Source organism: Mytilus californianus, unplaced genomic scaffold (genome assembly GCF_021869535.1).
Source record: "Mytilus californianus isolate M0D057914Y unplaced genomic scaffold, xbMytCali1.0.p SCAF_6, whole genome shotgun sequence".
NCBI classification, from domain to species: domain Eukaryota; kingdom Metazoa; phylum Mollusca; class Bivalvia; order Mytilida; family Mytilidae; genus Mytilus; species Mytilus californianus.
This window is the reverse complement of record NW_026262712.1, coordinates 91,540,341-91,566,805: the sequence shown is the minus strand read 5'-3', so window position 1 is coordinate 91,566,805 and position 26,465 is coordinate 91,540,341. Positions and strand designations below refer to the sequence as shown.

The following is a 26,465-nucleotide window of genomic DNA, read 5'->3' as shown; positions in this document are numbered from 1 at the left end:
TCTTTTTAAAAGTTCTTTCTTGACCTTTCTTGTTTTGTCAGTTATTTTTTTGCCGGTTGTTATAGTACTTTATTTGATCACTGTGACACATTACATACATGTAACAAAAGGAATACAATTTCTGCATATACACCAAACAACAAGTTCCTAAAGTTTTTAAACTGATTTTTGGAATCGTAATAACTAAATAGAATATGTCGGCTCTCCTATAGTGAGCATGAACTAAAACCCCATCTTATTTCCACAGGGAATACTATAGGTAGCAATATTGAATTAGGCACAGGCCATCTAGTCTTATAACCACAAATGAAGAAATATCTTTTCGTGGTTCATGGGAATACTAAGCCTAGTAAAGTTTTTTCTTGTTTTGTCAGTTTTGTTCCACGTTGTTGTTAATGTGGCCTTTCTTGTTTTGTTGTGTATAATATGATAAAAAAGATAAAAGTAGTTTGGGTTACATCGAACAGTTTAAAAGGTATAGATTTGTTAGAAAACTCTCAAAATGGAAAAAGTCTTTAAAATATATGATATTTAATATGCATGTCCAACTGAAATGTCCAGCCCAGTAATCAGCTCTGTTGTGTTGGCATAGACTATATCATTGATACGTTCATCAGTTCTGTCAATTGACTGTTTATAAAACTCAAGTTTTTCTTGCCCAATGCTTAATAACCATATTTGGCAAATTTTTCGGAATTTTCGGTTTTGAATGCTCTTCAACATCGTATTTGATTTTGGGCTTCAAACTGTTTTGATTCGAGTGCTACTGAATAGTTTTATGTAGACGAAACACCATCTGGGGTATCAAATTATAAGCCTTGTATCTTTCATGATTTTTTTTCCCACTGGGACACATTGCTACCATATGTAGCAATATTGAATAAGAGGAGGCAATCTAGTACTTTAACCATAGGCGTCCAAATATCGTTTTAAGGTTCATGAGAATACTGAGCTTTTTACATTTTTTGATTTTTCTTGTTTAGTCGGTTTAAGTTTTATCTTGTTGTTGTTGGTGTGGCCTTTCTTTTTTGGTTGTGTATAATATGATAATAATGATAGAAGTAATTTAATTTACATCTAAGACTTATGTTTTAATTTGTTAGAAAACTCCCACAATGGAAATAGTCTGTAAAATATAAGATATTTAATATTCATGTCTAACTTTAAAGTACTGCAATCTTTTATCATTAAGCATGCACATGGGTACCAGGAATGAGTTGAGACTTTTTCAGTACTTTTTAGAAATATTTGAACATTTTATTTAGGACTGTTTTTTTCGCATAGTTAGGGAAGTGTAGAAGGAGGTTGCCTTACTTCCCATACAAACTTTGAGTGGCGTTTTGTTTTCATGAAGACTTCAAGTCAAAATTAGTTACAAATTTATTAATGATTTGGGTATATCAAACCCAAAAAGGATCAAAGAGTTATTAAATTATAAGCCTAATACGATCATTTTTTTTTTAAATACAAATCAGCAAAATTGAGTACACTGAAGATAAGCTGAAGGTTTGATGATTATTTAGTGACAAATACAAATGTTAATGTTTTCGCAACCTATTGATGCCTTCTTTTTTTAGAAAAAACTTTCAAATCACCAGACCTATTTCTTCTAAACTAAAGAGTGAATTTCAACAGAACTTCCCCATAATCTTTATTACCTTAAGTACTTGTACATCTATTTTATTGATCATGAAGATTTCTGGGATTTCCCATCCATGGACTTTTTTCGATTTCATATCATAGGGGTGAGCATCCCCTATAATCAACTCCTCCTAAACCAGTGAATATATTTGATTAAAACTTTCAACGATTCTTCGTGAAACAATGTCAATGTGCACCTCTTATGATTTCTGATATTTCCTAAACAAAGATTTTGGACTTTTCAATTTCATATTATATATTAAAACTCCTCTTAAACCAGTGAATAAATTTCAATCAAACCAGAAACATATAATATATTTATGTATTATATGTCTCTAGTGAAACATTGCCAAAGTGCATTTCCATTTTCTACTTTTTAATCAGAATATTTTCTAGGGTTTAGGGAGGGGGTAATTAATTTGCAAGCTCTGCTCACAGTATGTCTAGTTTATAAGAAATATTTTGATTTTTTTTTTTAATAAATTCTAACCATTAGACTTAAACAATAGAGAATAAAACAACTTTTTCCTGCTTCTTGTACATCTTTTTAAATAGATATGAGACTGTTTTTTTTTGTATCTATAATTTGTAAGGAGAAGTTTCAGCTTCTTTGTAAGTGTAGTTAATATATAGATATAAGAAGATGTGGTATGAGTGTCAATGAGACAACTCTCCATCCAAGTCAAAATTTATAAAAGTAAACCATTATAGGTCACAGTACGGTCTTCAACACGGAGCCTTGGCTCACACCGAACAGTAAGCTATAAAGGGCCCCAAAAAAAATTACTAGTGTAAAGATCCACTGCTTATTTTTAAGAGACTTAAAAAAGGAGTTTCTGCAGTCATGGGGATCAAATGGTTGCAAATACCATATTAAAAGTTGTAAGTTTTTTCGGTAATATATTTGACAGACCGGTTTGAGACTAAATGTGAATAGGTTGCATGTATTTTTTTCCAGGGTGGTCCAAACAGATTTTATGTCAATTTTGGGCTTCAGTGATTGCAAATGACATAACATATTAAAGCATATTAAAGTCAATATAATGCATACAGACTCCTTGAAGCCTGTAGCTGATAATACTGTAAATTCAGAAATTATTGCGTGCATTTATTATTGCGATTTTGTCATTTTAGACTAAAATACGATTTTAATTTTTGCGATATTAAGAAAAATCCTGTTTAATTCATATAAAAAATTTCAAAATGCGACTTTAAATTATTGCGATTATAACCCTGTCGCATTTATCTCAATAATAAAAACATCGCAATAAATTCTAAATTTACAGTGTACCTTTCAGTTTGTAGTTAAAAATCTAAATTTTCAAACTGATAACTGGCTATCAATTTTAGACCGATACAAAAGTTCATAGTTGGTATAGAGCAGGTGTAGTGTAATCAAAATGAATCCAATTTATGATAGCTTTGGATCTTGCTTAATCGGCGTGAAGCAGATTTTGGGCCAGGACACAAGGCTACAAGAAGGGAGAATTTGCCAGGAGGGCAATAAAACCTGTCAGTCAAATATAAATACACAATGCCATGGCCAAACAAAAAAGGGACAAAAGATGGGCACTAGTCTGCAGAACACTTCAATCAACTACAGATTGAGCAAAACAAGCCGATCAAAAACAAGGGGTGAACTCATCTGCTCCATAAGGGTCATCATATCTCTTTCCACTAGTGGCACCATTGATGATACTCATTACAAGTGAAAACATTGTTGATTGATCCTGTTCTGTGATGTTATGATCATGGAAAAGAGAAAGAGGCTGTGGTTAAGACAAATAGAACATATCCTTGCTCTTCAGATATCCCATAACGATCAACCAAATTATTATGGTATCAGTAAAACTTTCAAATGGATGATTTCAACATAAACATTTGAAATCCTTTGTTCAATAGCTTCCTAATAAGTAACAATCCTCTATCAAGGAAATCATGATAGGAAACGCAAGAAAGGAATATCAAATCACTGAGAGATATATACTCCATATCCAGTTTGTACTAGTGAATAACTTTTTATACACATATCAAAATTTCTTAACAAATATTTTCATGATTTACAAATAAAAATAAATAAGTCATCTGTTTTAGCTTTTATTGATTCAAAGCCACTGGCTCTAGGAAATGACTGGAAGTGTTTAATTCAAGAGTATCTAAAGTGTTACGAGACTCCCCAAAAAAATAGAAAATATGCTATAAAATACTGAATTGAAAGTCTTTAATTCCATAAAAAAATAATAAATTACATCAGCAATGCAAAATATATTCAGTATTTTAAAACCAATTGTTACCTTTGTCAAACTCCCTGCAAAACAAATAAAATTTAAAAAATTAACAAATGAAACTGTAATTCCCTACTTATTTCAACATGTGAAGATTTGAGAAACAGAAGATTTGATTGTGATTTGATTTTTAAATTATCTTTAACAACAGAAGAGTATTTTAAGAAGTATATCTGTTTAGTGTTCATTCTTTCTTTGTCAGGCATTCATTACACTGTAAAGGAACCAACATAAATGATACTGGTATCTTCCATATTAGGCATGATATTGAGTCTCCACATTCCTGGACCAAATACCACTGAAAAAAATTCATAATAAATTTATTAGTCTTTACTTCTATGGGTAAATTTCTACACGGAATGATCAAAGCCTACATAACTAGTTTTCCTAAGCATATTGAAGTTTATATATTGCTTTTGGGGTCAGATCTTTTAACTTACAAGAGGAATAGTCCTCTTTTCATATTAGCACAGAAATATATATTGAAAAGTAAAAGGTTCACACCATAATATAAAAGCTTCTATCATATATGCTTTCCTTGCATTTCATTTCATCTCATTTCTTTCATTTCCTTTTTTTTTTCTCTCTAACTATAATGTAATTAAACTTATTTTGTACTTATTATTCTTACTATATTTCAATTGAAGCATGCTCCAAGTATTCATAATTGTTTGGAGACATAATAAAATAAATTGCTTCGCCGAGCGCAGCTGGATACAATCGCAGAGGTCCAACCCTGAACAGTTGGGGCAAAAATGGACACAATATTCCCGCTTGATACAGGTCTGAATTTGGATTGTAATTCAATATTTGACACATAATAGGTTTCTGACACAGAATAAATGTAGTCAAAGAACTTAGAATTGGTTATATGATTTGAATTTATATTCAATTTCTTGCTTTTGTGCAATACACTATGCTGTTGCGAATTGACCTTGCCCCCCCCCCCCCCCCCCCTTTTAAAAAAAAAATAAAAATTTGAAGGATTTTCTTTTTGATTTCTGTAATCTTGAGGAGAAAAAATTGTCCCCCACCCCCCTCCACCAATTTTATTTTACCCCCCCCTCGAGCCCCAATTTTTTTTTAACCCCCCCCCCCCCCCCCCCCCTTTTTTCCAAAAAAAATTCTTTCCCTCAGTCATGGTCGTAATTTCAATTCAAATTTCCAATACCTTAATCAGCATTTTTAAAATTAAAAATTATTAAAATAGTAACTCCTAAAAATGAATTGACAGCTAATCACCTCAAGACAATACAAAAATTCTGTATACACATGATTAAAAAGCAATGTAAGGGAGGTAATTCATAGTTGTGTTTGAATTACCTCCTTTACACTGTAATTTGTACTTAAGTAATTGTCCAATAACCAGGACAACCTTGTTGTTTCTCACTTTTTTGCCCCTACTTCCTAAACAGTTTGAGCCATACCCCCCCCCCCCCCCCCCCCAAAGCTGTGGTATGGAAACTTGTGGTATAATTTCAGAGAGATCCATACACTGTTCCACAAGTTATTGTCATGAAACTAGAAAAGTGCTTATTTGGGCTCCTTTTTGGCCCCTAATTCCTAAACTGTTAGGACCATAACCCCCAAAATCAATCCCAACCTTCCTTTTGTGGTTATAAACCTTATGTTTAAATTTCATAGATTTCTATTTACTAATACTAAAGTTATTGTCCGGAAACCAAATGTCTACAGACGACGACGACAACGTCATACCAATATACGACCGCAAAATTTTTTGCGGTCGTATAATAAGCAACGTAGCTCGTTCCTGGGTCCTAACTGTTACACTTTTTTTTTTATCTTATATCGTTTAATTTAATTCATTGAATAAAATATTGTATAAACAAAATAGTTCTGTTGAATTAAAGGTTGTTTTAAACACTCTTATTCAGTTAACATAGAATTCAACAAGTAAAAAAATGTATCCAAAACTAACTTAGCAGGATACAATTAGCTCTACATTTGTTTAAAATGGAAGATAAAGGGGCATTAGCTGTCAAATTCATGTTCACTGATTTGACTCAAATTCTCATATTTGATTTATAAAGTACTATAACGTATATACAAATTACAAAAAGTCTAAAATAAACAATTTACGATGCAAGCACTCGATTATATGTATCAGCATTTCGTGTGTATTTTAGTCTAGACGCCATCTAATTAACCATCGAGGTGGCCTCTGAGGACTGCAGACGGTCATATAACCCAATATAAACATAAATATAAATATAAATAGATAGTGAACACGTGCAATTGGATTCTTCTAGGTCCTTTTGATTTCATATTATAGTTTTAAAAAAATATGTTATACATCGTTTTTACCTGTATAAGAATGAGTTTTTGTGGATCGAATCAGTCAACCAAATGGTTTACCCTTGTTTCACTTTCAATGTTGACATTCTTTTCCTTTTAATAGCTGAACTCGCCTAGATTATGTGTAACCCATCTCTAGCTAATGGGTTGAATTGAAGGTCACATGAATACGGTTTCAATGAGGTTGAATAATTTATCAGCAGTTTCTTAGCTTACTTTGACAAAATTGAACCAAAATGGCTGCTAAAAGCGAATTTTTATTTCACTATTTCACTTTCATTAATGATTGAACAAAAAACAATCAAATTTTAATTTTTTTATATCTCGCAGCTAATGCCCCTTTAACTTTGGAAGAATTGGTGTAAACAAATTATTTATTATTTGAGATAATATTTGAAGTTACAACAGGCCATAATTCTTGGGAAAAAAGTAATTAGCATAAGATTTTGTCTTGTAACAATGAAACATTTGGCAAAAATCCTTCTTTGTTGACTGTAGGAAATTAAAGGAAAGAACTTGTTATTAGCATTTAGATATGAGCAATAGCTTTACCCAAAAATATATTTTGCTACACAATGTATTTTACAAAGATGTTAATGTGTGTAAAATATCTTTTTGGGTAAAGCTGATGCTCATACATAGTTTGACCAAAAACTATGTGTGAAATGGCCATTCTAGGTCATATATGAAATTTTTATATGTTTTTAATATCATAGTGGCATCAAAAGTGACATCAAAAGTGACCTTTCTGCACTAAAGTTTCCAGAAGACTTGAATAAGATTGTTATTTCTCTAATTTCAGGGGTAAAATAATACCTCTTATCATCCTTTAAAAGTGAATCAATCAGGATTTTTTGGACAAGTATAACCATACCAAAAGGAACACTGAGGTAGTTAATACAAGTCATGTGAAAGATTCCATCCATGCCTAAGTATAATAATTCCTATTACAAAAAAATACTTATAGAATAACTAATCCAAGAATTGGAATATAGAAAATATCGGATTTATTTCACATGTGAAATTATCGGTTTTTATTTCACTGGGAAATCAAGGTATTTAATTGCAATCAAGGTAATACTATACACTTACCTACATCTCCTTCATTCAGGTCAACATGGAGAGGGGAACAAACATTACTGCATTCTTGTACTGAAGAAAATACAGCCTTTCTGTTACCCTTTACTATCTTGACAAATACCGCTTGGTAGAACCCACCAACCTGTAATATAGGCCATAAATATTCTCAAATCAGTCGTATAAGCTGTACATATTCTCAAATCTGTAATATAGGCCATTGATATTCTCAAATCAGTAATATAGGCCATTGATATTCTCAAATCAGTAATATAGGCCATTGATATTCTCAAATCAGTAATATAGGCCATTGATATTCTCAAATCAGTAATATAGGCCATTGATATTCTCAAATCTGTAGATCATCTAATAAGCGTTTTTGAGACTATACTATGCAAAAAAAAAATATTTTATACCATAGTTTTGATTGTTGCTTAAAATTATTATGGATGTTAATTCTATGACATCTAAAATTTCATCTTCTTTTCAAGAATGTTCTGAACTCCAGTAACTGCCATATAAAAATAACACCACTTCATTTTTATAGTTTATAGTTAAAAAACTTGTTAAATCAAGGATGAATGTGGCAAACAGAAGTCTATGAAAATATGAAATTTAGTCAGAAAAACATAAGGTAGCAATACACAGTTAGAAGTTTAGTTTTGCATTATGGCCATGGTGAATTTTTTAAATATGAAAGTTTTTGTATAATAAAATTGATTTTTAGATAGTTGAAGAATTATATAGCCTTCGAAGTGGGTTTATATGAACATTTAGATTGATTTTAGCATGTTTTATAGGCCATTTTTCTGTTTGACAGTCCGTATTTTCCTATCCGTACCACCCATAGGTCCAGAAGTTATTGAAGTGTTTATCAACAAAGATTTGACGCTCGATCTTTTCAATTCAATTTTATGGAAAAACGAGCAGAAAGGCATATGAATTTTTTTGAACCTCTTGATAGATAAATGTCTATGGTTTCAGGAAAGGTATCTCTCTAACTGATTGAAATTTTCCTTTGGACCAAATTTTTGAGACTTTTGTGACATTTTCACCCCCCTTTTTGCAATATTTTGTATCAAATAAATGCAGATTGTTGCCATGGTTACACCAAAAAGAGATTATATTTCACCTTTTTAACTATTGAAAATGAAATCTATGGAAGATGCTCTTTCCAGAAATATACACATGCATAACACAAATAGTAAGCCTTATTTATTAGATAGGAAGGAAAAGAGGGTGGTTAAAAATTATGAGTGTCAATTTTAAGATTTTTTCCTAACTGTGTATTGCTACCTCATGGCATTTGACAAAATACAGAATTGCTTATTTTTAGACAAATCATACCACAAATCTATTGATATTTAGATTATAGATACAATTCTGAGGGAGAAACATCTTTTAGTATGAAAATAAATGTTAGTTTTGTTGTTTATTGTCCTTAGCAACCAATGTCGACATTTTGACACAAAGACTTGGTTCGGTCATAAATTGATACTTTATTGGCTACCCCTAGGAAAAGAAAGAATGCGCGTTATGTAGAAACCTCAATAGGGAACACTTTATATTTTTTCATGCAAATAAATCAAATTTATTATTTTAGCAAGTATAAAGTTACAATTAAGCATGAATTAAGTCTAAATTTGTTCCTGCTGTTATAGATTAATTCAGTATTTGCTAAATTTTAACCAAGGCTTTAGTGTGCTTATACACAACAAAATTTACATTCTAGAACTTTAAAATAGCTTTAATTTGTAAAATGTGTCTACTGTTAAGGTTAATTTAAGTTTTTAAACAAGAAAAGACAAGCATAGAAGGTATAGTTTTAGAAATTTGACTAAAAAAGGAGAATTTACACTTTGACATGGCATGTTTCTTCAAATCTCTTTTTTGTTACATATCAGTGGCAACTGCTAACCTTCATAAAATATTAATTTCTGAATCAATTTTCAAAACTAGCAGGCTAATTTGCTCGGCTTAGCTAGCAGAAAACAGAAATCCATTTAAAGTGGAATTTGAAAAAAAAATATTTATCCTTAAGGTAGCAATACACAGTTAGAAGTTTAGTTTCGCATTATGGCCATGGTGAATTTTTTAAATATGAAAGTTTTTGTATAATAAAATTGATTTTTAGATAGTTGAAGAATTATATAGCCTTCGAAGTGGGTTTATATGAACATTTAGATTGATTTTAGCATGTTTTATAGGCCATTTTTCTGTTTGACAGTCCGTATTTTCCTATCCGTACCACCCATAGGTCCAGAAGTTATTGAAGTGTTTATCAACAAAGATTTGACGCTCGATCTTTTCAATTCAATTTTATGGAAAAACGAGCAGAAAGGAATATGAATTTTTTTGGACCTCTTGATCGATAAATGTCTATGGTTTCAGGAAAGGTATCTCTCTAATTGATTGAAATTTTCCTTTGGACCAAATTTTTGAGACTTTTGTGACATTTTCACCCCCCTTTATGCAATATTTTGTATCAAATAAATGCCGATTGTTGCCATGGTTACACCAAAAAGAGATTATATTTCACCTTTTTAACTATTGAAAATGAAATCTAATTGAAGATGCTCTTTCCAGAAATATACACATGCATAACACAAATAGTAAGTCTTATTTATTAGATAGGAAGGAAAAGAGGGTGGTTAAAATTATGAGTGTCAATTTTAAGATTTTTTCCTAACTGTGTATTGCTACCTAATGTAAATCGGATTGAAGCAACACCTGGTCAATTATGTTGAGAAACAAATGTCATTTATCACCCAAGATACTGTAAAAACATAAATGCAATAGGTTTGTGATCTTGTGTGCTACTTTTTTGTATAAATGCACACATATTGTGGACAAAATAATGACCTTACTAAATGTCCCTGCTTCTTTACCTTTTTTCTCATGCATTTCTATGAGTTTTATTTCCTAGTAAAACGCTGGAAGGAATAAACGCTTTACCAACAAGTTTGGTGCTCTTTGATTATTTTTTACAAAATAAAATCAATATACGATACTTTCCCCCTATTGCTATCTATGTATAATATATGTATATTCTTTTCCTAAACATTTTCTTAGAATCATGTAAATAAAGGGTATCTTTATCATCAAAATGAGAAACAACTTTCCTGTCATGAGTAGAGATGAATAAGATTCAGGTGGCTATGTCATACACCTCCCCCTCTCCACAAAAAAACCTCAAAAAACAACAAAATCAAATACCAATAATGACATATAAATCAATACAAATAAATTGCATTGTGATGTTCTTTTGACCTACAATTTCAAAGTGTTGTGACTTAGGACCATCTATGTACAGAATCTTCTCTAAAGCCACTTCTGATTCAGGGGGAACAAATTCTGGTCTTGGAAACATCTTCCTTAATATCTGACTGCTAGCCATGTTCTTTGATACCCTAAAGAAGAAAAAATATGTGGCAATGAAATTACACAATTTTCATAATCTAAAAGTTTTGATTGAGGCAAACTAAGTAATGCAAGTTATTTACAGCTGATATACTTGGGTGTGTATAAAGAACAATGAAAGTAAGTTTGTTTGTTTGCTAAGTGAACCATGAAGTCACTATATGTTTTGTTTAATACCTTTTGAAAAAATTCCTACAGTTATTTTGAAACCATTCAAATCATAGGACACACGTAAAAGACGACTTTCAAGTTTGTGTATTTTCCCATACATTTCCTATGTCACAATGCTTATTTATTATGTCATAGTAAGAACAGATTGTTCTATGTCGTCTTTTACATGGGTCAACTCGCTGAACTGGTGTAATGCATTCATTAAACTCAACTCAAGGCTTATTGGAAAACCTGTTTGACCAGTTTGTTACTATATTAACAATAGTTGATCAAGATATCATGGTTCAGCTAAAAACCAAGCAGCCCTCAATTTAGTCTACTGAAATGGTCGCCTGGGCGACTTTAAAAGCTGATTGGCGACCAAAAATTTATAACTGGTCACCATTTAGTCTATTAAAAAATTGAAAATCTGGCGACCATAAATTTTCGTAAATTTTGCCCTGATCAGAGTTTTAAAAAACGTCTGAGCGCTTGACAGTAACACAAATTTATACTGTATTTCAAGCGCCTTTTAGATTTAAGCTTGATCTTGTCAGCGCTTTATTGCATCAGGTAATTGTAGATTATTTGTAAGCAATTTGTTGTCGTTGATTGAAAATGACACAGTTACTTCGTATTTCCGCAATCAGTCACAGCTTTGACTATTACGTGCCGTTAGAAAGAAAACCATTTGCATTTATAGATTGTGTTTATTGAAAGCACATGGTCGAGCCTCGTTCTCGATTTCGTCAGTAAACGGATGGAAATAAGGTCGTCGATTTTGTAACTTGTTCTCTTAGATTCAATAAAATACCGGCTACAATTTCAAAAACAATTTCAGATGTTCACTTGACAGATTGGGCAACCACCTGTGCTTCTAAGCACAAGTCCGATGAGATTTTTACTAGACTGGGGCTTTGGGCTACCACTTAACATTGCAGACTGTTATAAAACATGTACAATGAATATAAAACTAAATAAATCATGTGGTTATTTTAAAGTTGATTTTATACAAACTATTTTCTAAACTCGACAGCATAAAAACACAGAACAAAAACTTAATACTTTTATTTCACAAGGGTTGTTTAACTAGAAAAAAAATGTAGGCAACGTGAAACTATTACCTGGCAACTGAAATTTTGAGTTGGCCACTAAATTTTCATGTCTGGTGGCCAATTGGCAACTTCATTTCAGAAGCTACTTTGAGGGCTGCCAAGCAAACTAAAATTTTACGCAGGACTAACACACTCAGATAAATCAGCTGTAAAGGAAACCAAATTTTTTTAACATTCATGTCCAGAATTGTCACAAGGAGAGAATGTCTAGTTGTACTCTAAATGTCTTTTTGTTTTATTCATTTGTTTACTACTTAAAGATGACTATGACTTTGATAGAATGAACAAAGAGAATATATTTATTGCACTAATAAACTGTATTACAGATACAAGTATTTTAGCTGAAACATTCTCAGGAGAAAAAGGTTTATTAAAAATTATAACTTGCAAACTGTCAATTTTTTATATTATTTCATTTGCAAAACTTTAAATTCCAGAAAGTATAGTTGTATATGCCTATTAAAGATAATTTTAATGAAGGCTTTTCCTGTTACTATATTTATCACAATTTAACATTTTTAAAATAATGATTTTTACGTTAGTCAGATATTGAATAGTTCAGGCTGTTATTAAAGTGGTGTATGTATATAATTTAAAATTCTTTCAATGTAAATTAATTTTAAATATAGTGTATAATTAGTTCATATAGGCTAGGTATTGATCTATGTTTAAACTGCATCGATTAATATGTGACACATAAATAAAATAATCATTATTGTTTCTGTCTTACTTCGTCCCTACTTTTATCCCTATTTAAACTGATTTAATATATCCTGTCCAAAAGTCACAAGATAAATGTGTCATACTGTGAAATTAAAAAAAAAAAGAGTTATTTTTCATCGATTTCCTGATTCATTAAAAACACATCATGTAATAACAAACAAAATTCAACTTTTCTTTACATAATCTCTTATATTTTCTTTGATCAACTTTTCTACTGAAGTGGTCAGTGGCCAAAGGCCATTTATAAGATGGAATTTTAAGACTACCATTTTTATAGGGGATCATGTATGTAGTGTAATAAAATAATAAAATGTTTACAATTTGTTCTTATGTTGTACTGTAACACTACTGTCCATGGTAAGCGGGAGGGTTTGGCAGAAGCAAACAAGTTTAACCCTGCCAGTGGTTGTCGTTTGTTGCTGTATATCATAACCCATATAAACATAAATATATTTGTTTTTCGTATATTGTTTTGTACATAGATCAGGCCGTTAGTTTTCTTGTCTGAATTGTTTTACATTTGTCATTTCGGGGCCTTAATAGCTGACTATGAGGTATGTGTTTTGCTCATTGTTGAAGACCGTACGGTGACCTTTAGTTGATAACTTCTATTTCATTTGGTCTCTGGTGGGGTCTTGTCTTATTGTAAATCATACCACATCTTCTTATTTTTATATAGGTTAAGTGGTGATTCACCATTAATACCTAAAGGATTTCAATTTTTTTTTTTATTTTTCTGTATTTATGGTGGAGGTCACATTTGTTATTCCAGTTGGGGTAATCCACTATAATTCTTAGAGGGGATTATACAAATAAATCTTAACTTTTTAAGTTTGGCTGCAAGTAACACTTCACAGAATTTATGAGAATTAATGAGTATTTTTTTTCAAATTTTCTATTTTCAGTAACAGCAGCAATCTTATAAAAGGGTATTTTATTCTTTTGCTCTAAGATTTCTATGCTGTGCTAACTTGTTTAAAAACACAAATATTACCATTGCACACTAATCCCCATTTTCTTCTTTAAGTTATCATTGTCTTGCAACCCAAACAAACTAGCAATGTCAGGTACTTCTTGGTCTGTGGAATAAAATCTGGCTACTGATTTATCCAGGACATCTTTGTTTTTGTTGTACAGATCTACCAGGTCCTCAAAGGTAATAGTTGGAACTACTTTTGGCTAAGTAATGCAAAGAAATAAATATATAAATACTTAAAGTCACAAATACCTCTGATCGAAAGGCAAAATCAACTACATACCTAAACAGCAGATGCTGATATTAAAATGATGAGTGAATTTTCAATTTGATGCTGTTTTTCTCTAATATAAATTTAAACTTTCATGCATTTATTCAACTTACTGACTTAGCACATTCTCTTGATATCATAGATTTATAAAGTTCTCTGCCTTCCACTTCTTACAAAGTATGCTTATAATAATGTAATAATGGATGTACAGTAGAACTTACAAAAGTGTGAAAATAATAACTTTGAAATACTACATTAAGAAAAAATATGTATTGTTTGCAGAGCTTACAAATTAATACCCCCGTGAAATAATTATTAGGGTAATAAAATGTCTCGCCTATCGGCATATAATTAAAACTAGAGGCTCTAAAGAGCCTGTGTCGCTCACCTTGGTCTTTGTGCATATTAAACAAAGGACACAGATGGATTCATGACAAAATTGTGTTTTGGTGATGGTGATGTGTTTGTAGATCTTACTTTACTGAACATTCTTGCTGCTTACAATTATCTCTATCTATAATGAACTTGGCCCAGTAGTTACAGTGGAAAATATTTTGTAAAAATTTACAAAAATTTACAAAATTTATGAAAATTGTAAAACATTGACTATAAAGGACAATAACTCCTTAAGGGGTCAATTGACAATTTTAGTCGTGTTGACTTATTTGTAGGTCTTACTTTGCTGTACATTATTGCTGTTTACAGTTTATCTCTATCTATAATAATATTCAAGATAATAACCAAAAGCTGCAAAATTTTCTTAAAATTACCAATTCAGGGGCAGCAACCCAACAACGTGTAGCCTGATTGGTCTGAAAATTTCAGGGCAGATAGATCTTGACCTAATGAACATTTTTATCCTGTCAGATTTTCTCTAAATGCTTTGGTTTCAGTGATATGAGCCAAAAACTGCATTTTACCCTATGTACTATTTTTTAGCCATGTCGGCCATCTTGGTTCGCGGGCGGGGTCATAGGACACATTTTTTAAACAAGATACCCTAATGATGATTGTGGACAAGTTTGGTTAAATTTGTCTTAGTAGTTTCAGAGGAGAAGATTTTTGTAAAAGATTACAAAAATCTACGAAAAATGGTTAAAAATTGACTATAAAGGGCAATTACTCCTTAAGGGGTCAACTGACCATTTTGGTCAAGTCGACTTATTTGTAGATCTTACTTTGCTGAACATTATTGCTGTTTACAGTTTATCTTTATCTATAATAATATTCAAGATAATAACAAAAAACGACAAAATTTCCTTAAAATTACCAATTCAGGGGCAGCAACCCAACAACAGGTTGTCAGATTCATCTGAAAATTTCAGGGCAGATAGATCTTGACCTGATAAACAATTTTACCCCATGTCAGATTTGCTCTAAATGCTTTGGTTTCAGAGATATAAGCCAAAATCTACATTTTACCCCTATGTTCTATTTTTAGCCATGGCAGCCATCTTGGTTGGTTGGCCGGGTCACCGGACACATTTTTTAAACTAGATACCCCAATGATGATTATGGCCAAGTTTGGTCAAATTTGGCCCAGTAGTTTCAGAGGAGAAGATTTTTGTAAAAGTTTTAGGACGACGGACGACGGACACCAAGTGATGAGAAAAGCTCACTTGGCCCTTTGGGCCAGGTGAGCTAAAAAAAAGACAATCTGATTGACAGCAACATTGCTTATTAATTCAGTCACTGGACCATGATCTAGTGGGCAGGGCCTGAAAATGGTCGACAAACTGAAATGTACGGATAGTAATGTAACTTTATAGAAAATATCGTTGTTTATTGTAAGTAGTTCCTATCAATATAACTTAAGCAGAAAAACTTCACATTGAAAATTGCCAATTCAAAGTCACTGGACCATGATAAAGGGGGCAGGGCCTCGAAATAGTCATCAAACTGATACATACTGATAATAATGCGACTTCATATAAAATATCATTGATCTATCACAAGTAGATCCTATGAAACTAACTTAAGCAGAAAACTTAACATTGAAAATTGCTAATTAATTCAAATTCACTGGACCATGTCCTATGGGGCAGGGCCTCAAAAAAGTCATTAAACTGATATGTACTGATCATGATAGTAATGAAACTTCATATCAAATATCATTGATCTATCACAAGTAGTTCCTATCAAACTAACTTAACAATTGTTGAAGCCGGAGCCGTCATCGCCTGAAAATCAATCTCTATGTCTCGCTTTCAGCGACTTTCATCCCAGGCGAGACAAAAACTAGAGGTTCTTAAGAGCCTGTGTCGCTCACCTGCATCTTCAACAATGGCCACTTTTCAGTAAAAATCATCATTAAAGGGAAATAACTCTATTAAAAGTTAACTGACAATTTCAGTCGTGTTGGCAGATTTGTAGATCTTATCCTGCTGATAATTTTTCCTGTTTAAAGTTTCTATTTATCTATAATTATAGTTTTCAAGATAATAGTAAAAAAACTTAAAATCATCATTTCAGGGCAATAACGTTAACTCCAATAATGAGTCGACTGAAGATTTCGGCCATTATGGCTTATTTGTGGATCTTGTCTTTCTGATCATTTGTGTTAATTAAAGTTTCTTTCTATCTATTTCGGTTTTCAAGATAATAGGCAAAAATGGGAACAAGAGTGCACACGTGGAAATGTCTCGCCTTCTTTACTGTCCATTGATTTTATGTTGATAGTCCTAAATATAAAGCTTTACTAAAAGTATCACATAAACTTAACATGATCCAAGAAAATGAGGTCAAGGTCAGATAAACCAAACCGGAAATACATGTACACCTTACAATCATTCAATATACCAAATATAGTTGACCTATTGCTTATAGTTTCTAAGAAACAGACTTAAACAGGAAAACTCAACATTGATCAATGAACCATGAAATTAAGGTCAAGGTCAGATGAACCATGCCAGACAAACATGTACACCTTTCAATCAATCTATGCATTAAATATAGTTGACCTATTGCTTATAGTATCTAATAAACAAACTTAACCAGGAAATCTTAACATTGACCAATGAAACATGAAAATGAGGTCAAGGTCAGATGATACCTGCCAGACAGACATATACACATTACAATCATTCCATACAACAAATATAGTTGACCTATTGGTTATAGTTTAAGAAAAACAGACCAAATCACAAAAAATATACACTGAGCAATGAACTGTGAAAATGAGGTCAAGGTCAAATAAAACCTGCCAGACTGACATGTACATTGTAAAATATTTTCATACACCAAATATAGTTGACCTATTGCATACAGTATTAGAAAAAAAGACCAAAACACAAAAACTTAACTTTAACGACTGAACCATGAAAATGAGGTCAAGGTCACATGACACCTGCCAGTTGGACATTCCATACACCAAATATAGAAGACCTACTGCTTAAAGTATCTGATATATGGACTTGACCACGAAAACTTAACCTTGTTCACTGATCCATGAAATGAGGTCGAGGTCAGATGAAAACTGTCTTGACGGGCATGAGGACCTTACAAGGTACGCACATATTAAATATAGTTATCCTATTACTCATAATAAGAGAGAAATTAACATTACAAAAAATCTTAACTTTTTTTTCAAGTAGTAAATTTACTTCTGGATACTATCTTATGATCATAAACAAGCTTCTGTTCAAGTTTGGTAGAAATCCAGGATAGTTTAAGAAAGTTATTTAAATTTCAAAAACTTTAACCACAGAGTGAATATTTGTGGACGCCGCCGACGCCGACGGAATGTAGGATTGCTATGTCTCGCTTTTTCGCCAAAAGTCGAAAGCTCGACAAAAATGGTAAAATTCATCATCTAAGGGCAATAACTTCTACAAGAAGTTGTCCGACAGCCTTGATGAAATGAACAATAGGTAGAGCTTAACATTCTGAACATTTTGCCCTTGTTAGATTTAATCTTTCATAGCAATTTTCAAAATAATACACAAAACTTGCATTTTACCCCTATGTTCTATTTGTAGCCATGTCGGTCATCTTGGTTGGCAGGCGGGGTCATCTGACACATTTTTTAAACTAGATACCCCAATGAATTTATGACAAAAATCTCTTTTATGTTGATCTTATATTACTGATCATTTCGTCTGTTTAGTTTCTCTCCATCTTCTTTAGTTTTTGCTCAAAACACAAAAGAGGCTTAAAAAAAAATCCTCATTTAAGGGCAATCACTCCAATAAAGAGTAGCAGTCTACTAACTATATCGACAAAATTTGACTTCTTTGTAGATCTTGCCTTGCTGATCATTTTGGTTATTAAAGTTTCTATTTATCTAATTTTTATCATATAAGGCAAAACCAGGGCGAACAAAACTGTTGTATTGTCCGGATTTGTCCAATAAATTTTCTTTATGACTTGGTGTGCCGAACCTGAAACGGACATTTAGCATTTTTACATAATTCAGAAAAAAAATGAAATATTTTTGCAGATATTGTCTTGCTGATCTTTTTTGCTTATTTAAGTTTCTAACTATCTATTATATTTTTTTAGATACAAGGCAAAAACGCAAAAAAATGGTATAAAACGTCATCATGGGCAATAACTCTAATAAGGAGTCGACTGACAATTTCCATCATTATGAACCTTGTAGATCTTGTCTTGCTGATCATTTTTGCAATATAAAGTTTCTCTGTATCTATTATAGTTTTCAAGATAATAGGCAAAAATGAAGAAAAAAAAAAGGTAAAATCTGTCATTTGAAGGCAATAACTCCTATCAGAAGTCTCCCAACAGTTTTGACATAATTAGACAGTTGGTAGAGCTCAACATACTGCACATTTCTGCCCTTATCAGATTTTCTCTATTTATTACAGTTTTCAAAATATTAGACAAAACTTGCATTTTACCCCTATGTTTTATTTTTAGCCATGTTGGCCATCTTGATTGGCAGGCAGGGTCATCTAACTTTTTTGAACTATATACTCCAATGATGATTGTGTACAAGTTTTGTAAAATTTGGTCCAGTAGTTTCAGAGAAGAATTTTGTAAAAGTAAACGGACGACGACGGCGGACGAGGGAAAACAGACGACGGATGCTAAGTGATAAGAAAAGCTTACTTGGCCCTTTGGGCCAGGTGAGCTAAAAAAGGAAATGCATAATGCAATATTGGTTTTTAAGAATCTCTGCAAGTTGCATTGAAATACTGTCACTGGTTTAAGTGAAGTTGTGGATCTGAACAAACAACCACAACTAACAGTATGTTTTTGTTTACCTTAAACACAAAAGGTTGTTGTTGCTGGCAATGTCTCTTGACAACCCAATGTTGGGACACAGTCATAAGCTTGACTTCATTGGTATCCATACACAGGTCACATTCCTGGGTCGGCTCCCTGTAGAACGGATTGTCCAATAAACATTCTGCATCATAGTAAGCTGAAAACAACAGTTACATTTTATTAAATTGAGAATGGCTATAAAATCTTAATTGCCATTCAAAACATTACAAGAACTTTTCAATCAATGTGAACCAGCGTAACTTATGCTCTTCTTGGCAATATTAATTTTTCCACGAAAATGTTTATATAGGTTGCACTTTGTAAATACAGCTGATTCACAAGCCACGCCTCTTTGGGGAGATATATAATATTCATAGGCATGTTAATTTGTTAACATACTGGTTCCCCGATATGATCTCTGTGTTTCATCTCATAGAGACATCACTTGAGAATGTTACCAGTATAGAAAAACACGGTTGCACCTAAAAATTTAATTCTTAGGAGGTCCAAAAATGGAGGTAGGGGTAGTATAGAATTTTAGTATAAGTTTAAAATCTTAGAAGTTCAGGGCATATAAATGTTGAAAATATGCCGCACAGACCTATATTTTGACCTTTGAATAAAATAGTAGTGCATATCAACTTTCCATTCTGGGATATAATTTTTCACGAAACTTCACAGTAAAAGTGGCACTAAGTTTTAGCTGCAAAGGGAGTGCCTATGGGAAATTGCATTGTCTATATTTACAGAATTGCAACCTATATAGGGTGAAAAAAGAGAACATATAGAATTTCACCAAATCTGATTTATCTCAGAGATTTAAATGAGATTAATTCAAATACAAAGTTTTATGAATATTTCATGAAGATTGAGAAAATCCTGGGCTTTAACTATGATGACTCAGCATAAATTCACAGTTTACAGTATGCATAATTTACTTAAAGGCCTGATTTCAAAAATAAATTCTTAATGTATGCATATTTGTAATTTGAATTGTAAAGAAGTGTTTATATTTACTCTTCGCAGTCATTGAAACTGATAGATCCTTCCGGAATATTGTTTTTGGGGTGTTTTTGTTCTGTCGATAACCCAAAAGTAAGCCGTAACACATGAATGTGCTTTTTTGTGACCTCGGCATAAAAAAATACAAGCTAGAAATACAAAAATACCTCAATAAAACTAACAAAAGTGTGTTCTATCCTAAAAATGTACTTAATATTCCATATTCACAGAAAACATGCACATAGGGTAAGTTGACAATAATTAAAGTCTTGTTTTCAAATTCTTTGAAAAAATTGAAACAGGGGTGGGGGTATAAAATGTACTGTAAAAGAAAAGTTAGAGTATATGCAGTGATTTCTTTAAGGCTATAATTCTGATAAATAAGTATTGTTGTGAGAAAAAGTGTTTTTCAAGAGTTTTCTATTTGAATAAATGTTTGTATAGGTTGCACTTTGTAAATACAGCTGTTTCACAAGCCACGCCTCTTTGGTAGATATATAATATTCATAGATATGTTAATTTGTTAAAGTACTGGTTCCCAGATATGATCTCTGTGTTTCACCTCATAGAGACATAACTTGGGAATGTTACCAGTATAGAAAAACATGGTAGTGCCTAAAATTTAATTCTTAGGAGGTCCAAAAATGGAGGTATGGGTAGTATAGAATTTGAGTATAAGTTTAAAATCTTAGAAGTTCAGGGCATATAAATGTTGAAAATATGCTGCACAGACCTATATTTTGACCTTTGAATAAAATAGTATAGTGCATATCAAATTTCCGTTCTGGAATATAATTTTTCAAGAAACTTCTCAGTAAAAGTGGCACAGTTTTAGCCGCAAAGGGAGTTCCTATGGGAAATTGCATTGTCTATATTTACAGAATTGCAACCTATAGTCAAATATTTTTACAATCATTTCTTTCAAATGTTCAGTTAATCTTTATAAGGACTTCACTGTATCTTTTATAAATTGGTAGATAATAAGAGAAATCAAAAGCTGTCAAACATAGTTATAGTGCACATACAGCCATGCAATAAGTGCATATATAAGTTCTAAGCTGTTGTGCAAAAGTGACTTTACCCTTCATTTCCCTAGCTAAAACCCTGCAAGTTCCCAGTAATAAACACTGGTTACCTATAAAACTTTTGTTTTATTTGATATAACATATTTATTAAATCTGTCAACAAGTCAAACGATATTTTTTTCAGGAGACCATTATGACTGAGTTGAACTTCAGCAATAATCTACATCAATACAATTTAATGAACCTGATGAAATACAATTTACAAAGAGAAAATTAAAGCAAAAAGATCTAAACTATTGTTTACTTATCAGAATAAAGCAGAATTAATACTTCCAACAGTTCCAACTTAATACATGTTTATCATTGTCATTTTGCTTAGTTTCTTCTGATATCTATTCTAACATCGGACTTGGACTGATTTTAAACTGAGTTTTACTGTGTGTTTGTTTATTCCACATTGATATAGGGGAGGGTTGAGATCTGAATAAACATGTTTAAACTGGCTGCATTTTTGCACCTCTAGCTTTTGTCAGTCTTGTGTGTTTTCTTCAATTTTGGTTCATTTGTTTGTTTCTGAGTTTGGTGTGGCATCCATTTCGCTCAACTTAAGTATACATTATTGTTTAGGGACCAGCTGAAGTTGTATTGCTAATTATCTATTATGGTGATCAAAGATAATCTCAGGTTATTGCGAACCCAATGAAAGTTTTCCACAGTGCCATCTCTATCTGGTCAAGGTATTTAAACTTTTGTAAGTTCACCTGTCCTATTGAATAAATACAATAGCTATTGTTCTCTGTGTAGTTTATTTACTTAGCACATACTTACAACTTCTCGTCCAATCAAATTGCTTATATTTGCCTTCTAATTTTCATAGTACATACTTTTCCCGTGTACTAAGTAACTACGCATGAATGACCACAAGGGTAAGATCATAATCAAGATATTTAAAACAAAAATTGCCACTGGCTATTTTGAAATAAAATGCTGTGTTCCAAATTAAATTAAATAGTTTGTAATTAGTTTTCACGTTGATTTTTAAATATCCTGCAATTAAAATCTTTGGATCTAAAAAATGTTTTTGACAATTGCAAATTTCTTTCATTTAAATAAAGGGTAATACATATGGTTCTTTATACCTTGATTAGAGTACAACGATATCTTAAAATTATGATAATGTATCATCCATGCAATTACTTTGTACACAAAAAAGTGTGTACTATGAAACCTTGTGAAGGGAAATTAAAGCAACTTGATGATAATTTTTTAAACTTTCTTAAGGAAGGTGATCTATTTCGTCATGAATTGATTGATTTATTGATTATTGGTTGCTTAATTTCCAGTGGCAAATATTTCATGCATGTTCAGGACGATGTCATGAATTGAAAAACTGTGATTATGTCTGAAGATAATGTGCCACCTATATATATATATAAACGTATTCTGATAAATCTTTTAGTTTTTATTTTGAAATAAGAAAAAAAAGAAAAAAAACACAAAACCTAAAATCTCTGATCTATTGGTAGTTGCTTTTTAATGCCTATCTGCTAGACTATATCTATGGGGACAAACTATCTATATGTTTCAAATTTATTATAGCTTCAGTTTTACTGTGAAATTAAAAAATGTTTTCAAAACATGTATAGCTTCCACTGCAATTTAATTATTGCCTGCTTTTGGTCAATTTATTTGGTCATCTTACCATGTAAAAAGAACATGTTTAGTAAAACACCGCTTTATATCAATATACATACTTACACCAGCAGCTACCATCTTTTCATTCTGGAGTCAAGGGCCTTTTGAAATAACATATTTTACAATGATACTAGTGAGTAGATTTACAAAACTTCGTTAATGAGCTCTGTTTTACAAACACCTGTGATACAAGTAGTCAGTCAAAATAAACTATCAATAGACCAATTAAAAGATTACTCGAGTTGTAAATATGTGCTAAATTGGATAGTCTATGAAAAGGTATATACTATGAAATTAAGAGCTCGGGGCAAGCCCCTCGCTCTAAATTTCATAGTATATACCTTTCCATAGACTAACCTAGACTGGGACCTTTAAATTTATTCTAAGAGAAATCTATCACTCATTTATTAATTTACTTGAGTCATGAAAATTTTTTTCTTATATAATTATAGACAAAAATACTTTTTTTATACTCATTCACTGCCTGTGATGATGTATTTATTTAAAATTGATAATATATTATCAATCTTTTCAATATAAACGCTGATTTAATCATAAAAATTTGTTTTCTAACAAAAGTTTAAGTAATGTTCCCATTGAAATTTGCATTTTTTTGTTTTTTTTTAGTTATAGAATACATTAATAAGTAGGTCTTAATTTGAACATCGTAATTTTCAAGTTTTTATTTGTCAAACACACAAAAAAACAAATTCTAAAGTTTTGTCAGAAATCAACATTTATTAACGTTTGAATCACTGTTTACATTCAACAAATTGAAAATAACTTATTAATATTGAATAAATACAACATCACATGCAGTTTTGGGTATAAAACATGTAGAAGATTTTTTTTTACTCAGGTAAATTAATCAATGAGTGATAGATTTCTCTTAAAAGAAATTTATAGGTCCCAGAGAATAAACTACACAGAGAACAATAGCTATTGTATTGATTCAATAGGACAGGTGAACTTACAAAAGTTTAAATACCTTGACCAGATAGAGATGGCACTGTGGAAAACTTTCATTGGGTTCGCAATAACACTACCAAGATGAAAGTTAAAAATCAATACAGTCAATGACCAGAAAATTAATTACAAGTGTATTGTACAGATTAAAAATTTCACAATCCTTTTAAATCCCAGAGGTCATAGTTTGACATGTGTGCATTTGTTCAAGATAACTAACACAATTCAAATGCTTTTGATGACATTGGGACTGGAAATTTGGTTCGATTCAACCGAAATTTCAACTCATCAAGAGTCAAAATACATATATTTACAATGGAACAAAGTTCGGATCACTTGAAAATTTCAACACATCTGAATTTTCGAATCAACTGAGTTTGAGAAAAAGAGAGTTAACTGTATTTCTAAAAATTCTTTTCGTTAACACAGTACATTTTTGTATTTACAAAAAAATGTATGAACATGCCATGGTCTCTTCCAAATAACAGTAAAACAGATGTTGTAAAGCAACATCTGTTTTTTAAAGTTTCATGTTTCTTTCTCTCAATTTCATGTTTACATTATTGATTATGGAAATTATATACATATATAAAATCATTACGTTGTGCTCTTTAATTATTTTCCATCTACACTTTCTTTAATTTGGGCTTATCAAACATCTTTACACTATTAATACACACACTAATAAATCTCATTTCTGGGTTTTTCATCATAAAAGGAATACACTGTATATATGTTTTCCATTTTATTTAATTTTTCTGAAACAATTTAGTCCTGTCTATAAATTGCTTGTCCTGATTTTACAGGAACTATTTCTGTTAAACATTAAGTGATCAGTAATCTTTGATTTTTTCTCCCCTCCCAAGTTTCAATATTTCAGCCAAATCACCTGTTCCCTCTGCATTTTGGCCCTGGCATGTAATATATATATATATAAATCATATCTATCCTATATTATATAATGTATAATTAATCGAATTAAATTTTTTAGAGCTAAAACAGCTAAATTTTGTTTTATTTCTAATAGTTTAATAGTTGAGTCTTCCTCAACTTCATTTAAGGTCATAGTTTGCAGCAGAGACCAAGGATTTGTATATAGTGAGACTCACTATACAAACCCTTGCAGAGACATATCATACACAAGTATAATATGTCTCTGTTTGCACATAAAGAACTATAAATTAAAAATTAAATGTTCCAATTAATGTCATAAATTTCATGTATAATGCATCCTTAATGTAATATACATGTATATTATAGGTAAGCAATTTTGATTCAATAACCTTTAATTGGGATTGATCACAGGTGTTAACAATGATATTAAACAGTGATTAACAATTTGACAGCTTGTGCTAATCACTAATTCAATGCCTTTGATGCAAGAGTTAAGGAGGGAGATAATTAATTTCATAAAATTGATTACTTTAAATACCTATTGATAAATGTTTTTGTTCTTACATTGCTGAGTTTGGTATGAGTTGATCTTTGATTATTGAATTAACTTAAAACAACTTAGAATTCTTATATGGCAATATCCTAAGAACTGAATTCTCTAGACAATGAGGAAGGATATATCATACATGTATATGGATGGCTGATTAACATTCAGTGGCAAATATAAATGAATATTCAGGAGGAAAATATGCTAATGTGATATATATATGAACACTGCTTTGTATTAGACCCAAAGGCTGACATGCCATCTTACCCAGACACATCATTATGACTCTGAGCTGACCAATCTCTTACTCCTGAATGCTGGGTGCTTAGGAAAAAAGCTTCAAATACAAATGTACCTATTTAAAGTCTTTAGTTTGCCCCGGCCAGGGATCGAACCCATGGCCTCCCACACTCTTTAGTTAACTTTGAATGCAACCAAGAGACAACCAAGGGTGTTAAGAGAAAGAGATAGAATAGTCCATTTAACACTAAATAAATCAGGACATATTGGAAAATAGGGAGGGCGAAACAACTACGGGTGCAAACGCCAAAGGAAATTAGGCGACAGACCGAGATTCCTTGTGTACAGGCCCAACTATATATGGATTCTATTATACACTATAAATAATGGAATCAACAATAGCAAATACAGTTTTTGATTCATTATTCCTCTTACATGTTATATTCATCATCTTATGAAGAGGAAGTGTGGCAAGACGAATCGCACGAAACACTTCGTATCCATATGGCTGTAGAACCTTCATTACGTAATTTCCAGTTGGTTCATGGTAGGAGGCTAACATAAAAACGCAAAACAAGACAGTAAATATGATTAAAATCACTTTGAACATTAATTTCACACCCTGGCTAAATCTTAGCCATATTTCCATTGATGTAATCCTGTTCTCGTTGTCCCTTGGGATGTCAGCCTCATTTTCTAGTGCTTTGTCAATACATGCGTTGATCTCATCTGTTGTCATGCCCCATTCTGAACCAAGTCGTTTCAATTCAGAGACATTCCTTTTCAAAAAGAGCATAAATTCGACTGCTTCCGTGTCCATGTTGTCAGTAAATAATGTCCTCGGGATTCTTCCGTGAATCAGTAAAAACTCCTGAAAGCTTTCGAAATCAACAAAA

At 31.7% G+C, this 26,465-nt stretch overlaps 1 protein-coding gene across 1 annotated transcript; it reads right to left on the bottom strand.

Annotated features, from left to right (window-relative positions):
* Positions 1–3,725: 3,725 nt before the first annotated feature.
* LOC127706358 (uncharacterized) lies at positions 3,726–26,424 on the bottom strand. Its single transcript, XM_052210929.1, has 6 exons — positions 26,005–26,424; positions 19,197–19,357; positions 13,722–13,906; positions 10,594–10,729; positions 7,335–7,464; positions 3,726–4,224 (listed from the first exon to the last, which is right to left on the bottom strand). Exons 1-6 carry the CDS (start codon positions 26,387–26,389, stop codon positions 4,136–4,138), a joined length of 1,086 nt encoding a protein of 361 aa, XP_052066889.1. The 5' UTR covers positions 26,390–26,424; the 3' UTR covers positions 3,726–4,135.
* Between the last annotated feature and the right edge of the window lie 41 nt (positions 26,425–26,465).

Coding starts and splice junctions, on each gene's coding strand:
- LOC127706358 (XM_052210929.1), bottom strand. CDS start 26,389: ATGGACACGGAAGCAGTCGAATTTATGCTCTTTTTGAAAAGGAATGTC. Junction 10,730..13,721: donor ATGGGGATTAGTGTGCAATG/GTAATATTTGTG, acceptor TTTCTTCTTTAG/GGTATCAAAGAACATGGCTA. Junction 7,465..10,593: donor AGTCACAACACTTTGAAATT/GTAGGTCAAAAG, acceptor CCTATATTACAG/GTTGGTGGGTTCTACCAAGC.